The sequence below is a fragment of the Aptenodytes forsteri genome, unplaced genomic scaffold (genome assembly GCF_000699145.1).
Source record: "Aptenodytes forsteri isolate BGI_AS27 unplaced genomic scaffold, ASM69914v1 Scaffold305, whole genome shotgun sequence".
NCBI classification, from domain to species: Eukaryota; Metazoa; Chordata; class Aves; order Sphenisciformes; family Spheniscidae; genus Aptenodytes; species Aptenodytes forsteri.
Genome location: NW_008794904.1, coordinates 318,018 through 335,612, shown reverse-complemented (window position 1 = coordinate 335,612; position 17,595 = coordinate 318,018). Strand labels below are relative to the sequence as shown.

The 17,595-nt window shown below is 34.9% G+C and overlaps 1 protein-coding gene across 1 annotated transcript in view; it reads right to left on the bottom strand.

Moving 5' to 3' along the window:
- Window positions 1-17,595, bottom strand: part of ARAP2 (ArfGAP with RhoGAP domain, ankyrin repeat and PH domain 2) — a 130,051-nt gene that overhangs the window by 57,601 nt on the left and 54,855 nt on the right. The window contains exons 11-18 of the mRNA XM_009275152.1: window positions 16,919-17,004; window positions 16,055-16,237; window positions 13,718-13,892; window positions 12,045-12,179; window positions 7,169-7,313; window positions 4,597-4,699; window positions 3,754-3,952; window positions 1,623-1,686 (exon numbers count right to left, since the gene is read on the bottom strand). Of these exons, the coding sequence (XP_009273427.1) occupies window positions 1,623-1,686; window positions 3,754-3,952; window positions 4,597-4,699; window positions 7,169-7,313; window positions 12,045-12,179; window positions 13,718-13,892; window positions 16,055-16,237; window positions 16,919-17,004 (1,090 nt within the window). The remainder of the gene's footprint in view (window positions 1-1,622; window positions 1,687-3,753; window positions 3,953-4,596; window positions 4,700-7,168; window positions 7,314-12,044; window positions 12,180-13,717; window positions 13,893-16,054; window positions 16,238-16,918; window positions 17,005-17,595) is intronic.

Below are 17,595 nucleotides of genomic sequence, written 5' to 3'. Positions count from 1 at the left end.
GAACGGCTGTGTGGTGTTTAGCTGCCTGCCAGGTTAAACCACAACATTAGAGTTTGGAGGGGCAGAAGGAGGATTGCTGGTTTTGTTTCCATTTACAATAATTGAGTCTAAAGATAAAGGTGATTTTATATTTAATCATTTTCTACACACACACACACACATTACATTTCTGATCACTGCAAGATGCAATATCATGCAACTGTGCTGAACACCTGGATACTTCTGGAGTAATATCCTAAGTAAGAATCACTATGCCAAAGCTTATATAACCATATGGTTTTTAATGGTTAAGATAATGTGAACACTATGCAATTAAATTCTTTATGGCAGACTTCAGAGACGAAAAATTAAACATACTCATGGCCACTGTAAATCAGCCAGTGCCCCTATTGAAATTATTTTCAAATAGTTCAGAATTTCCATTAAACTATTAAAGCAGTTCAGGGAAAACCTACCCTCACTTGACAGAAATATTATAATGAAAGAAATAATAAAAGCTGACTTGGAGCTAGAAGTTTTGCTCAGTGCTGATATCTATGAAATTAGATGCACAGTTTGTATTCATCTATTGGACTGCACCTTGAATAGGATACCTCTGGTTCCCTGGTTGGTCTACACAGCTTACTTAACACTGAATCTTTCAATATGCTTCTTCGAAAAAAAAACAACAGGAAAAAGGGTTTGTTTCTGATCTGCATCACCTTACTGAATTCTGGAACTTAAACAGCATCTTAGGAAGAGTTAAAATTCAGAACACACAAGTTACAATCAGTTTCTCCAACAAGTTTCTCCAACTCTGAATAGATGTCAAAGGTATCTGTGGGGTTTTTTTTTGTTTCCCCAACAAAGATAAAAACAACCTCCCTTTATTAATCTATTATTGGCTGTTCAGAAGACTGTGTAAACACTGCACCACTTCTTATACCAATAATCTATCATTGAAATAAAAAAAACCCAACCTATTACAGAATAAGAATTATTTTCAATAATTTTACTTTTCTCTTTAAATTTGTACCCATATATGAGGCAGAAATACCCTACCTCACTTCAAGTTTCAACCTCTCATATCACTATATTTGACAGAGTCATCTCAGCAGAATATTACCTACTTTGGAAGCAGACGTGGATCATGTTTGCTTCACAAGTATCTTTTTTTCTAGCTAGTATGTTGCTAACTGAGATCAGACAATACAGTAAGACTAACCAGGGGACTCATACATACCCTCTCAATCCTGACCTACACAGATTGAGACACAGAATTCTGGGACATAAGGGTGATTAAAAAATTGAGAAGTAAGTGGTAAATGCTCCAAAGAGGTACTCTTTCTTTACAGGGTAAAAGAAGTTAAGTCCTTTTGAAGAAACCGTTATTGGCAGACTAATCTGACTGGGAATAATTTCCTCAGTGGGAAAACTGCTTTTAATTAAGCAGTACTTGTTAGCATTTCCTGACACAGACATAAAACGTAATTAATACACAAAGACTTTCCCTCCTTTAAGAAGTCTGCATATTTACTCTCTCTCTAGCAACCACAAGTGAAAAAGCTCCATGACTGATCAGCCAGAATTCGAAGACATCAATATGAAAGCAGATCAAAGCTTTATTCAGATGGGAACCTTACCTTCCTTTTTCAACGAGCAGCAGAACGTCTATTTTCTCTCCGTTTTGCATGACACTACTGATTGCTGAAAACAAAACACATACACATTCATATGATCTACACAGACACATATATATATAGACAAGCACATACATGCACATATAGACATGTTTTTTCAAAATGATCTTCAAAATGACAAAAGGAGCATGTAATTCTTAAACATTTCAAATAAAGAATGCTGCTGATAATAGAAACAAAACTCCACAAAATGCCACAATACACTCACATTTACACGAAAAATTAATACAGAAAATTATAAAGAAAGGTTAGAACAGGTAATTTTTAATGTTAAAACATGCTACAGTGTTTTATTATATTAAAATTAAACTTGTAAATACAAGTTTTAGATGACAGTGATTCAGAAGTAAGCTGGATTTCAGAATCCATTAAGTTACTTGCACTCTAATGGCTGCAGATATTTACAATAACATAACGTGAGTTATACATTGTACTGTGAAGATCACTTCCACCCTTCTTTATGTTGCCTTATGCTATTCCTGCTAAAAAAAGCACCCTGCAAAACACCTGCATTATACATAATACAGAAAATACATCTGGATAGTTTCCAGTAACAGTGCTTACAAAACTACGCTGTGCACTACACTAAAAACGGTAAATTAAGTGTAACCTGTTTACTAATTCAAAATTCTGAAAGTTCATTCTTTCAAAGTTTAGGTCTCTCATATAATCCACATCTTAACTAATTCCCAGAGTCAGTAAAGTCCTGAATGTCAATGAAGCTCAACAAACATACTCTGTTGCATGTTATATGATGTTTTTGTATCACACATACTCCTGGCCTCATTTACGTTTACTGAGTCAAATACCAAGAAGGTAAGTGACTATACTTCCACTAATGATTCATTATTTGGCAAGTTTCAGTTATACAATTCAGTCTTAATAGTGGAGCAGATTATTTTGGGGAAACCAGAAAACAAAGAAAAGACAGGAGTAGGGATATACAAAATTTCCAAGAAATACAACTCTGTTATACAACTAATATTTAAAAATCAAAACCCAAGCAAAAATTATTTTCAACCAAAAGCTAAATGTGTGTTTCATTTCTATACTTGAGACATACACAGATTTTGGATGCTCATGTGATTAGGGTAGGAGCAATTACAGTTGCATTATCAAAACTAATATCAGAAACAGTTCTACTGCCTAACCTTTTAATTCTGAATCAAGATCAAAAAGTATTCACAAGTTAAAAGACAGCTAGAGGCATAAAAATATTCCTGATTAAAAACCACCTTCACGGCGTTATTCACAGCAAAGGTAAGGTGGCAGTAAATAAACTGTAGAAAGCCCAACGGCATTTAGGCAAGTTCCTGCAAAACAGTCCATAATCTGACAGCATTTGCAAAGAGGATCATCAATAAAGAGCTGAATTATCTTCTCTATGTTACTTTAATATAAAATCTCAAATTATTTTTACTTTCCTGCATAACATATTGCCTTGTTCAATATAAAAACAAGTAGGGCAGATATGCTTAAAGAGGATTCAGAGCATAATTACAGACAATGATATAAAATTGGTCATAGAAGACCATTTGTATAAATAGTCTTATCTTTCCACGTCATGATACTGAGCAAAGAATATTTTTAGTATCAGGAAAAAAGAAAAGCTATTAATCTGTGAAATAGTTTTCCAAGAGAATTATAATTTTTCCAGTTCATTTGAGTATTTTAAAACTAGGCATGTCAATCATCTCAAGAACACGTTCTGTAGTGAGTATTTCTGCCCTGTCAAAAATATGAGACAATAATCCCCAAAGGTCATATATTATTATTCAATTCTGTACTCTTGTAAGAAAGATACTGCTGCAACTGGAGCAAAAATTGTCTTCTCTCATTATGAAGCTGTGCAAAATCTCTCTAGCGTGTGCCACTAAGCAGGGAAAAAAATCCAGGACAGAACTTTACCAACTCCATATTTAGATGACAGTTGGGAGAGCAGCTGGCTCATGCAAAGGAATAGTTACCGAGTTCCCTACTGTTCCTGACTTTAAAATTTAACAGAAATGTCCTTAACAATGAATTAATTCTATAGAGTATTTCCTGAATTCTAGATGTTAAGCAAAATTCTTACTTAGTTCTTGCAACCTCCTTAGATATATGGAATCTTCTTCAGCATTCTCCATTTCAAGACAAAAATAAAGGCTCGACTTCTCTATAGCAAACCAGCCTTTTCTCCACTGATCCAGGTTATGGCAATCTTTGTAGTACAGCTGGCCGATCAGGTCACAGTCTCTCTCTAATAAGCATTCAGCCACAGGGGGAACAAAATGCTACCAAAGAAAATGGGGTGAGTCAGATGAAGAAAAAAAACCCTCTTCCCCTAAAAAAAAACAAATCAAGATATTGCAAATCTATAAGATTCAAGGATGAAAGCCACAGTAAAAAAGTAAGACTTTCAGATTTATCATTGATAAACCCATATATACACTAAATATAAATTATAAAATCAAGTATAACATTTGTTCCATTCATACTCTACAATTCAAACATTTTTGTTTTTTAAACTACAATTGATGTAATTAGTAATGTGACTATTAGCATTTGGTACTGTATAAAATACGGTACTGCTTTATGAATTCTGTTTCAGCAAATAAAATAATAGAATTGCAACCATAAACAACTTAACTGAAATAAATTCGTATAGTGTATGTCTTTATACTAGAGCACCTTTAATATATTCTTAAGGTCGGCATTAAAATGTTACTTCAATTCCTTTTCCATTTTATTTTATTCTCTTGTTTCAAACATTAAATCACAGAAGTTATTTCTTGCTGCTGCACAAGAAACCTTTACACGTGAGATAGATCAGTATTCATCAACAATGGCTTCTCAGAGGATTTTAAGCTAACAATGACACTTTATTCTTCGTGCAAAGGCTCCTGGCCTAACTGGAAAAGATAATTATCAGTATTACCTTAGCTATTGCCCAAGTCCATTTTCTTTGTGAATATGCAGTTTCAGCTCCAAATAGAAAAACACGTTCTGACATTAAGTAGATTTCAAAGGTAAATATGTCCCTAAAGCAAGCAAGAGGAAAAAGGCAGCTGTATTTAGCCTTCGTAACAGCAGACACACACGAGTCCCACTTCTCGCTCTATTTTTTCATTATTTCATACCTATAGAATGGAATCCATTTGCATTTCTCCTCCAATCTTACAACTACAACCCAGCTAATAACAGAGTATTTTATAACACAACATGATCAAAGTGCTTTTCAGGTCAATAATACGTGTTCAGAGGCTACTGCATAATAGTTTTTTCAGTAATTCTGAAATTAATAAAAATGTTTACATATAGTCATTAAAATTCACAGAGGAATTTTTTTTGCTTTTGCAAGTTCATGTGATTTCAGCAAGTATGTTTTTGTGATTCATTCAAAACATTTTGTTTAGGTTTAATATAAGCAGACCAACTCATTGAATGGGAAGTTGTAAACAAGTTACCACAGAATCATAGAAATGTTGGTTCAAAGGGGCTTTTAGGTGTCACTTGGTCTAATCTCCTGCTCAAAGCAGGATTATCACTAACCATAGATCAGAACAGCAATGAAAAGCCTTGAAAACCTTTGAGGATGGAGACTACTATTTCTCTCAGCAACTTGTTCTTGTTGTCCACCACCCTTCTAATGAAGAGGCTTTTCCTATCATCCAGCCTGAACCGCCTAGGGTGAAATGCATGGTCACTGCCACTCCTTGTATCACCTACCACCACCAAGAAGAGTTTGATTTTGTCGTGTTTATGACTACCCTTTGAAGCTGCTGTAGCTCAAGTTCTTAAAAGTTTTTTTTGGGGGGGTCTTGTTTGTTGGTTTTGGTTTGTTTTTTTTTTTTAAGGTATATCATTATTTAAACAGATGGACCCTGTTTTTCCATTTTTAACTGACAAAAAATAAAGATAGTAAAAGAAGAAAAAGCATACCAGTTGAAATTGGGGTGGAATTTGGAAAGTAAATATCCTGTTGAACTTAGGGTCAGTCTCTAACTTTAAATTATGGCTCCCCAATTTATAGTATGATTTCGTCTGTGACCTCTCCCTAAAATCCAAATAGATGGGAGTATGCTTTTTCCTTTCAATGCTGGAGTTGAGATTTGTCTAAATCTGGAGAACTGAACATGAGTCAGTTCTCTCATTTTCAATAACCACTTTGAAAATTATATGTAAATACTTAATTCTGACTAATAGAATAGGCATTTTAAGGACCGATAGTTTCACTACATGAAATATCAAATTTAGGGAAAGTTTCTCAAAAAACTACCCAATTGCAGGTAAAGCACAGCAGGAGGTTAGTCATTCCCTAAAAGTGAAGTATTCAGCCAACATGTTTTTAATTTAGGTATTATCCTGGAGTGGAACCATTTGGAGATGTAGCAAGCAATAGGTTAGATTTGATGACAGAAGAAGAAAATGATATTTTTCTTTTTTCTGGATACCACAAAGCTATGCTACTGCACAATAGTGAAGGCCATCTCCACTGTATTTTATAGCATGTTGAGGCATCACCATGTTTCAGGATTTCTCCTTTCTGCATGCCCTTTATCTCTGTAGTAGCTAACATCCTTTCTTCCCGTTATCTTTTCCAGAAGCTTACTGAATAGCCCGTTTTCTTTGCAGACACTTTTGCTTTGTAACTACAAGCATTACAGGATTATACTGTAGAAAGATCTTGTTATTTTACATACACACACACACAAAGAAATTTAAAAGGAAGTGTTACGGAGTTTGTTAGACAGATCCAAAGTATAGTTTAAACAAAAATGCTGCCCTAAAGAAATCAAGTGTCACTGGGGTGCAACTCAGATTTAGGTGAATCTCCACGTGATGTTTTTAACGTACAAATGGGATGTGAGAGAGTTATAAAAGAAAAACAAGACCACAAAAAAAGTTATCTTCAAACTAACACAATGTTCAACAGTTACACTGTTGTCCTCAACTGCAGAACAAAGAATGGGTTTCAAAGACCAATAGATCTGTGACCAAAACAGAAAGCATTGTGGAGAACTCTAATCTGCTGCATTATTATCAGGAAGAAACAAAGCAAGAGTTTTGGCTTAAGGCAGAGGTCAATCCCAGAAAGGGTGAACTCAACTCTAATCTGCTGCATTATTATCAGGAAGAAACAAAGCAAGAGTTTTGGCTTAAGGCAGAGTTCAATCCCAGAAAGAAAAGTGAGTATTAATTGTTCAATTTATCATCATGTAACCTTTTAAGCACTGAGAATATGCATTACAGTTTTAATAAGAAAGATGTATCTAATTTACACTGCCTTTTTAAATTGCCCTAACATTTTCATTATATCACTATTAAAAAAAAAAGAAATCCCCAAATACCACTTACCACTTATTTCTTTAAGTCAACATAAAACAATTCAGCTTTTTTTCTAAATTGCATGTTCAAAATTCAGGAACAAATGAACTGCTCTGAAAACCCAGAATAAAATCTTTGATATACCTGAATTTGTTTATTGAAATATTAATTTGGGAACCTACCCTCTATTTAAAAAGAAGTCTGACTTGTGCATTACAAGACAGATAACTTCATTGATGTCAATCATACCATTAGGAGTGGTAGTTTTATCATTTTCATAGTAGCTCAGAAAGCCACTTTCCAAAGTGCACCACCTTTTGTTGCAATCTGTGATTAAAGAAATAATAGAAAAGTCAGTTGGCATAATAATAAAAACTACCTCTTCCTATAGAAGTTGCCTCACAGGATGCATAGCTCTGTTGTAACAGTAATACATTTATGATGAAATCTCAGTCTCATTGACTTCAGTGGGCCAGGAATTCAATGTCTGTGTTGATACTATTTAACCTATAGAAACTCCAGCACATGGTAATTTAAGAAAAGAGTATTTCAAATATAACACACTTATTTTTACTTTATGAGTATATTAAAGCGCTTCATAAGTTAACTTTACCATTGTATAGGGCTTTAACTTCACTTGCTGTGGAACTTGATGGGGGAAGCTGGTACCCAATACCACGTTACATGTTTAGCAGAAGAGAGTTAAGAAAGAAAACACACTACAAGGTTAGAAACACTGAAAGCTACAAGAACAATATATTCTGACAAGAGCAGATAGCAAAATGAGTGAGTGAATCATGATATGCAGTAGCAAAAAAGGGCTACTCTTTATTTCAAGTTACTGGAACTAGAGGCCAAAACCAAGTCAATGTCTTCCATCGTTTGGTAACACTTGGGTGTCCACTCACTGTCACAAGATCAAGGAAAACGATTTCAGCCTTTCAAATAGTCTAGAAAAAATGTTATTCATGCCAGAACTTGTATCCATTGCACACTACTAGAAAACACAAGGAAAACACTATTAGAAGTTGTATTATTTAACATGATTAATTTAAAAAAAAAAAAATACACTACCAAAACAGTAGAGGATGACAAACCGAAGAACAGAAAAACTAATAGGACAACCCTTTCTAGGTACATCAGTGGTTGAGCTCAATTCTCTCCCACTGCACGCCCAAGTGTCAGATAGTAATGAAATTGTACAGAATTTATTCCTGTATACTGGGGGAGATAAATGGATACATCATAGACAGGCAGTAGCTATAGCCATTTCAGGATGTCATGTTCACATTAGAATGAATTGGAGATCTCTCTTGTTGCTATTCATATATATACCTGGCAAGGGTAAATTCATTTGGCAACACTGTAGTTTACAAAATGCTAACATTTGTAGGGTGCTTTCAATGTTTAAGAATTTACAGTTGCTAAGCATGGTTAAATTATGTAGTTAAGAATTCTACCTTCAAATAACTTTGAATTAGATATATTGGAGTATCTAGTAATTGCCATCTATACTTTAAAAAAAAAAATACAAGGTGGAGGAATAAAATCTGCAGAGCAACTTAAAAGTATTATTTGGCATATTTAATTAAGACCAAATGTCTACTCCCTCTTATGAACCTAAAATATGAATACAGCACATGACATAGCATATTAATGACTATTTGCCACTCAAAATATTAATGCATTCATTCTAGCTTACATCTAGTTCTTAGAATATAATTTTAGGTGCACCTATCACCGCCACTGCAGAGAAGCAGGTCCTAAGAGAAAATACTCTCTTTACTTCTACGGTCTTAAAATTCCTATACAGCTCCAAATTTTCTGGTAAAGTATTTGTGAGAATTTGGTAAAACAGTTCTGGAAAAAAAGCCACACAAATCAAACAAAAAAACCCAAACTGCAGTTGTAGTTAGCCAATACTTACTTAGTATGTTATCTGATATTTCATCCAATAAGTTTTTCTGTTATTTGCTATATGATTTATACAAGTTTTATAAATGTCTCGGCACTATTTTATTAGTATTTATTTCTATCATGCTACTTGCTATCTAGTTCTATCTATATTCTGTCTAAATACACATTTTAAATACTAAAATATACATAAGATAAAAGGTTTGAAAATGTATAGGTTTACAGGAGTTGAGCATCAAACTTGGAGGTTTTGATTGTTTAGGGGTTTTTGTCCCCCAGCTTTCCCCCTCCCATCCCCCAAAGTCTATTCTACAAAATAGCTCACTGCTTCAATATTCATTAAACTGTTACAACTCTCAAGGACGATTTTGGAATGTCAAGACTTTTAACAGGGCTCCATAAAACCTTTTACACTAAACACAGAGGTAAAAAAATCAAACCTGAGCCACTAAACCTCTAACCTTTACTTTTTGATCCATTGCATCAGAATAGCACCAGTGTTTGAGCTCTCTTCCTGCTGATCATCAACAGCTGATAATTAACAACAACTTTCCTCAAAAGTTATGCACCCCTGCTGAAACCACTGATGCTGCTATAATGGGAACTACACACAAAGTTGGCTTATTCTCTCCTGCAATACCCGAAACCCACATAATGAAAAGCTGGTCTGTATTTCCAGGTGTTCCACCTGGTTGTTATAAAACCTGGGTTCAATTCACATCACTGAATGATTTCTTGAGTGTCCTCTTACCATTAGGGCTCAGCCCACAAAGAGATAACAGTTTTCTGTGACAACAAACAGTGCTTAAATTTTCAGCCCTTGGCTCTAAAGGCAAGGCTGACAACTGCCTCAGAGATTCGTAACACTGAGGAAGAACTTCACTCTAGTTTAATGGTTAGACAGCTTAATAGGATTCTGGCTTGCAGCCCTTTTCACAAACAGCATTAAAAAAAAAAATAAAAATCAGTAGATCAAAAGCCCAATGTGCTTTGGGACAGGGCCCAAAATTTAGACAAGTGCTGTAATCCCCAATTAGAGAATGGTGCTCCCTCTCTGGCCCAGTGAGAACTCAGTTAGTTCACAGAAAGTCAGAACTGCTTCAACAGGAGAGCTTATTTCTTTTCTCTAGAACTAAACAGCTAGGTCACTTTTTTGGGTAATGTAACCTTCTTATTTGAATCTTTGCAGGCAGAGGAGGGAACTGAAACTGTATCTCTCAAACATTAGTACTCTAACCATCAAATTATTTTCTAAAGACAGTAAGAAGGAAAAACAAAAATATTACTACCTATTCCCAACAATCTGCGATATGCATATCCCATATTACTTCATGTTAATGAGATTTTATAAAAGTAGAAAGGTTCTTGATGTAGGGAAAAAAAATCAATACAGAAGGGAAAAAAGATTACATGTTTCTGCTTTAAATAGCAAAAAAAACCCTTCTGTCATACTACTTCTTACACGTCTGAGATATATTAGAACCCTCAGGCAAGAGCAGTTTCTAATTCAAAATTGCAGGGTTTTTTTGTTGTTGAAAGGATGTTATTATTACACTTCCTCCCTTGTTCCGTTTGTCATTTGTCTTCTTAAACTGCAAATGGTCAGGGAAACCTATCTTCCTATGTATCTGTAAAGCACCCATCCCAGAAACATCAGCCCTGACAAACATATAGGTAATTCAACATTAATGCAAAAACAAAGCAAACACACACCCGAAAAAAAAAATCCCCCAAAAAAACAAACAGCAGAACATTTACGATCTACAAGACACTATCACAATTTGAGAGGCCAAAACCTGAGCTAAGGGAAATCTGGTTCCTTTCCATTTATTGTACCTTCCTCCAAGTAGTAAGTGCAATGCTAAGCTAAATACAGGTATTTACAAACTTATACTGTACTTCTAACATACCACTGTGTTAGAAGAGACCAGTAGTATTGCCTTGTATCTGCTCTCTACTTCTCTTAGTGGGGTCTTTTTTAGTGGGGTCTTTTTTCCCCCCCCCCTTAAGGTTTTTAATGAATATAGATACCCACAGCACAGAAGACAAGGTCTGCGCTTAGAGCAAGTAGTAGTGAGGTTTGCAATTATTCCTTTCTTTCCTGAATAATCTCAGTGCGGTTTCAGAACAATCCTCAAGAAAGTCCTGTCCAGCAACAGTCCTCTGCCACAACAGGTATCTTTGTTGCCAACTGCAAAGTTACTGGGAAATGCCTGTGATCAGGCATTAGTTCTGCTGATCATCCAATGCTTTCAAGTATTTGGACCCACACTAACATACAGATTCTTCAAAAGCATATTTAAATAGGAGTTATGTGCTTTAACATGCTTTAATCTCCACTAAGGATCTTAAAGGCATACACCACAAGAATATGGACACAATCATACAAAAATATGTATATACTGACACAGGATACCATGTCAAGATTTTAGGAACAATAAACTCAACCATAAATCAGCCCAGATTTTAAAAATCCACATCATTTGTTTGTTTAGATGGAATAAAAATATAGTAACACAACTGGGGAGAAAAAGGAAAAAAAAGCTGAAAAAAAAAATCTGAAACATCTCTCTCAAAAAAAAAAAATCATGGAAGACTGATATACACAGACGACCATGTATATCTACTGTGATATACACACATTTTCACCCCATAAAGCTCAATTTGTTGTAAAGTTGTTGGAAGGGCTCACTTCCACTCAGAATACTTTTAAAATTTGTGAGCTTGAGAAATATCCTAGGTGTTAGCCATTTGGACTCCTACTAAGAAGTCAGTGATACTTTTAAATGATTTCTGGAATGTTATCATTTTAGATGGAAACTACTTTTTGGCAGTTAGTAGCATCCATCTAAATATAATTAAAGTGAGAAACGTTTCTAAGTGTTTTTTATTTATCAATAACTGTTGTTAACTGAATAATTTTTCAGCAGTTCAGTTTTTTCCCCCCTGTCAACCACCGAATAAAGCGGTAAAGACAATCAGTATTTTCTTTATCTGAAAGTGGTCTACCGAATCAAAAGAGGATATGTCATGTCAAAGACATTTTATCTTTTGAAAATTAATGCAATAGGTTAAAAAGAACCAAATTAATCCAAACAATACATATTCATGTTTATTCAAATGCATAAAGTAAAAGTGAAATACCTTCTTTTAATTTCTTCTCTGTAAGCAGCTTAGCAGTATTGGAAGAAACTTTGTATAAGAATTCACAAAGAAAGGTGGAATGTGAAGAATCTTCAGAGAAGCCACTTTCAAAACAAGTATCATAGTTTGGGAAGTCTATTAAAAGACAAAGGAGTAAGTAACATACAGAACTTCAGTTCTATCAGTTATAACCATTTTCTCCACAGGTCTTTCTAACTGCATATCTGCAGATATGCAGTTGCTCTGTAATATCTTTACTACAGCACAAATACATCTTACCGATTTATTTTTACGATTAGAGTAAAATTCTTACATACTAATAAAAAAAACCCACATTGGTTCACATTTGTTACATTGCCGTTGTCTACCACTGCTTGCCAACGTAATCTAAAATATGGTTTTCTGGTGTACTAAGCTTTTATTTTCATCCCTTATGTAACATACTTCAACAGAAGGGAATTGTTTCTCTTGGGGGCTTATCTAGAAGTTTACCACCAACTCTGGCAGCAGACAGACAACGATTCAGAGAATCGCTGTCAACCTGCAACGACCTGCCTTTCTCTGAAGAGAAGAACAAACACTAGCACCAGCACATGGTGATGCTGCCTTGGCTGGAAGGCTCTAAGTAGAAAAGACAGAGCCAAGACAAGCAAACTTCTCTCTATAGCCTTAGGACCACTTGAGAGCATAGCTAGAAAAAAAAACCCATAGCTGCATGTTTGCACAGTGACTGAGCTCAACATCCTAGGATCCAGTGCCTGGCACTTGTGACAGAGCAATGCTCAGGCAGAACTTAAGGCGCCGTGTTTGCTCTAGGAAGCCCTAAATCGTTCCTGCGTTTCCCACTAAAACTTTTGTTGTTCAGACTATGCAGCGTTACTTTGCAGAGTAGCACAAGACAACGGAAAGTTGGTCCAGGAGTATGTCCACAATGCTGGCTGCAGAATAGCATGGCTTATTTTTTCCAGTGTAAATCTGCATGTGAACTTTCATTCCCAGACTGCTTCAGATACTGTACGGCCCTACTCTAAAATTTATGTATGTATTTATTTTTAAGAATAGCCTTCTGTTTTCAAGAGCCTCGTAACAGTCACACACAGCAACCAGAACTGTTGACTTTCAAGGCCAAAGTTTATCACGTGCTCCAAGCTGTAACAGAAGTTGTGATCTGAAAAAAAAGATAGTTTGCTGGGATAGATCATATTCCAGGTTCAAAAGGTGAGTTTTATTTTGGGAGGAGAGTTTGTGAAAAAACAGGTAGGTCTGTGTGCAGTAGGGGTAGATATCCATTTAAACAATTTTTAAGAAAAAACAATGCCCCAGACAAATACTTTAGATACAACGTTAACTGTATATACCCATTTTTTTCTGTTAAAAAACTGATAATATTGGCAGAACAAATTACATTTTTCTTCTGTGTTATAAATAAGGGTATGAGTTATCACTGGCTTTTTTATTATTTTTTTAAGTCCTAAACTTTACGTCTGAGCAAAATAAAAGTAACTTGTACATAATTACATACGCTGTCTGCTGAAATACAGTTAATGCCATCACAACTCCCCCTCTGCTGTACCACTGTTGTTCAACTCAATGCCAATTTTTCTTCTGAATTCCTTCCTTCCCTTTTGCTCAATATAAAATTAGAAGATCAAAACAAAGAGAATATATCCTACCTGAGAACTTATTATGGTACAGGAATTCCATTTGCAGTCTTTGTCCAGCTTTCTTGGCTAGTAAATATGGAGTACTGTAAACAGGGTCTCCAGTGGCACACATAGCATCAGCCCCACTAAACAGCAACATCAGAGTTTCTAGCACATCTTGTTTAACTACGGCAGCACACAGGGCCTTATCACAGAGAAGGAAAATAAGTCGTCTGTTTAAATTAAAAGTTATTGGCAACAAATACATGTAATTTAGATGCAAATCCTTTCACCCTCAACATAGTTCCTCTGCATTTTCAAAGACCATAAACATTGAGAAGTAGCAGGAATCATGAAGTATGGTCTGAATCTAGAAAAAAGCAGCAACAACAAAAAAAGAAAACCCAAAAACATCATCAACCCAAACCCTGCAAGATGTTGCTGCCACAAGTTTCACTTGGGAAGGATAACATCAATTAATACAACTGGAGGGGAAGCTTGTTGATACTTACATGAAAAATTCCCCCTCATTTTCCTTCACACACCAAACTACTGAAGAAAAAAATCTTATTATTTCAGACCTCAAAAGTTCAACCAAACAAGATTTGATACTTAAACTCTATTACTAGGAAACAGACTGAAATTCATGGGTAGTTTCTCAAAACTATGGTCACAGTCAATAAGGCAACTATTCTTTAGAGTATCTTCATACTTGATCATCTTCCTTGAGATTTAAAGATCTCACCGCACCCTAAAACATCAGTCCCCTTTCAATTTTTGTATACACAAAAACAGACAAACATAACAAAACTTTTTTTTTCCTTTCAAAATGTTGGTCCAAAACCTTAAAACCAGGAGTAGCTACACAATTACAGCAATCTATTTCATAACAATTTCTTTGACTTAGTATGTATTTAAATCACTTAGTTAATGAATGAGTTTTTCTGAAATGATTAAGGCAGAAGTCACTCAACATAAGAAGAGTACTACTCTAAAATTCAGCTGCTCTAATAGACATATAAACATCCAGCAGGCACGAGATGACAGGGCAGACCATCCAGTAAAAGTTCTAGAATTACTTGGCAATGACCACCTTATTACACGGTAATTTTATGTCTCTATAGAGAATTTGACCATTACATCTGATATTTTTTCCCCAGCAGTTAAATGATTAATTGACAGACACCCTTCCCCCTCAGCCAACAAAAAACACAGACTTCAGAAAAATCAAGCCTGTAAAACACAGAGCTATTTTCTGTGGTCCACAGTTAGAATATTAAATAAAGTCTCTCACAGTTGCTACCAATAAAAAGAAAACAATCCAAATATTTTATTTTGCAAAGACATAAAGAGTTCCCCATGAAGCCCAAAAATGTTTCCCAATTCCAACGAAATGCAGAAAACCTAAATTCAAACTATACAAGTGAGATGGTTCTATACTTTGGCTAGAAGTGTTTTAATGACAACTATTCTTATATGCCCTTATTTTAACTTCTTATGTGTATAACTAACATACAACTTATAAAATGTATGGAAAAATAACACTTCCTTTCAACACAATAACCACTGAACAAACGAGACCTCTCTATTTCAAACCACAATAACTTTCAAATGTTACTGCCTCCCCACGATCTCTGCACACCCTTTGAGACAATTTGACTCATGCAATTGAATGCATTAGCATTGTAAAAATATATGCATTTAGACTCTTCTATATTCATAAACCCTAAACAATCATGACTGAAATGAACAGATATTAGAAGTCAGTCAAATGGACATCAGAAATTACACAGAAATTGGTAATTATAATTACCATTTCCCACTTTATAACTGTAAAGAATTTGTGTTATTTGTGTAAAAGGAAACACTGTGAACACACATTTTTCAACATTAATTTTAGCTTGTTTCATTTCCAGTTAGCTACAAGCTACTATGTAATTGTGCATGAGCTACTTTCACCATCGATAACACTGAATCAGCTACTGTACTGGAATGTTAGATGTCAGACATATATAAGATATCAAAAACACATAAAGAAGGAATCTAAAGAAGTGAAGTGGAAATTTGCATCCCTAGAGTGTGCATTTGAAGAAAAATAAAGAACCATATTCATTGAATGCTCTGGAAGACATATTACAGGCACCATATAGGTACCATAACCTTTTACAAGCAAACTGGAAAAACTAGGAACTAAGAAATCATGAAATGACTCCAGTAAACGCTCCAAAACAACCCTTATTCAGCTCTGTGAGAATGTCACTCAGGATTCTGAATTTATTTCTCACCTGTTTAACAAGATGACCAAATTGCACACAGATACAATAGAACACAAAAGGTATGGTATGGGCTTACTCATTCTAGTATTACCTTATTCAACTGTTCCTTGGTTTTGTAGGGAAAAGGTGCTTTCCTGAATTTTCCCTCTTTGTATTTTTGTGTAATGAATGCTATCCTTTTTTCTGCAGGTGCATCCATATGCAGCTCTTCATCTGGAGGAAGATTTCCTGCCCAAAAACTGTTTGCCCTCTTATTTCCAATGATGATAAAAAGCTGGATGAGATGCAAGAAAAAAACCAAGCAAAATAGCATAAAGGATATGAAGCTAGCCTCTAAATAGTTTTCAGCTGCTATAAGTTGAAAAAGAAAGTTACTCAAGAAAGGAAAATGCCTGCAGGAGATGAAATGAAAGCCTCTCTCAGTCACTGCCTGTATCATCTATAAATGAATAATAAAGTCTGTAGTCATCATTTACCATCAATAGCAACTAAGCTTTACAAGGCTAACCAGTTATAATATTTCATTCAAGACATATTAGAAAATACCAGTAAAAGGCCAGAGACGTCTAGCATATGTTTTAAAGAAAACACTGATGACTCAACCCTCTCTATCAGCACCACTTTTTAAACACTCTAAGCAACTAAACTGGTAGTGAGAAGTTTCCTTTCTTTTCCCCTTCCCAATATTGGCCATCATGATTGCTCTCCAAAAGGATTTTCTTTCTTTTTCCCCCAAAAAACTAGATGCTTGGAGAAATACTAAGAGAAATTGTACAGATGGTTATCAAATTAAATGAGTATTTTGAATGACACAAAGGTAAATTATTCCCAGAAACATTGAGTTTACTCTAACAGCAGCTATATATTCAGCCTTCTTGTGAGTAAAGCAATAAATAACTCCTATTCATACAGTAGGTTTCAAGATGGAACAAAGAGTTAGAATATCACAACATACCTCAATAAGTTCATTGCTCCAAATGCTGGCATCCATTTTTAGACTCCGGACCTTTGAATCTCTTGGTCCTAAAGATCTGTGCTGTCCTGAAAATCCAAGAGTATTTTTACTTAACAAAAGCACTCAAACTGGGTTTCTCTTCTGCTGATGTCACAAAAATATTTAATGAAGACAGATTTATTCTAATTGCTATTTTTAAAAAAGGCTTGGTTTGACATTTGAATATAAAATAAAAGCACCAAAATAAAAAAGTGGATTGCATTTGATAGTAATGAATAAACAGAGCTGGCTATCTGATGTAGAATACTTTTGAGAGGGTTGTGTTGAAAGAAAGCCTAGTTATAAACTATTTTCCTGAATCTAGTGCTTAAGCACATATTTAAATATAAAAACATGATAGAACTAGATTTTTAGTAGTATCTGAAAAAGCTATCCCTATTGGCAGTAAAATATGCCCTGATGTAATAGAATAATTGTTATCCTTTGGCATCCAGCCTTGCAAAAACCAGCCATTTCCCATGAAGTGCTAGCATGTCTTAATTTCCACTAACTGTGAAGGATTATTCATCTGAGGGAAACCAATCACCTTACAGACCTGTCATTTATGCATGGAAGTGCTTTAGAATAAGGATGACCTTGGTATTAAACAAAAAAAAAAAAAAAAAAAAAAGGTATTT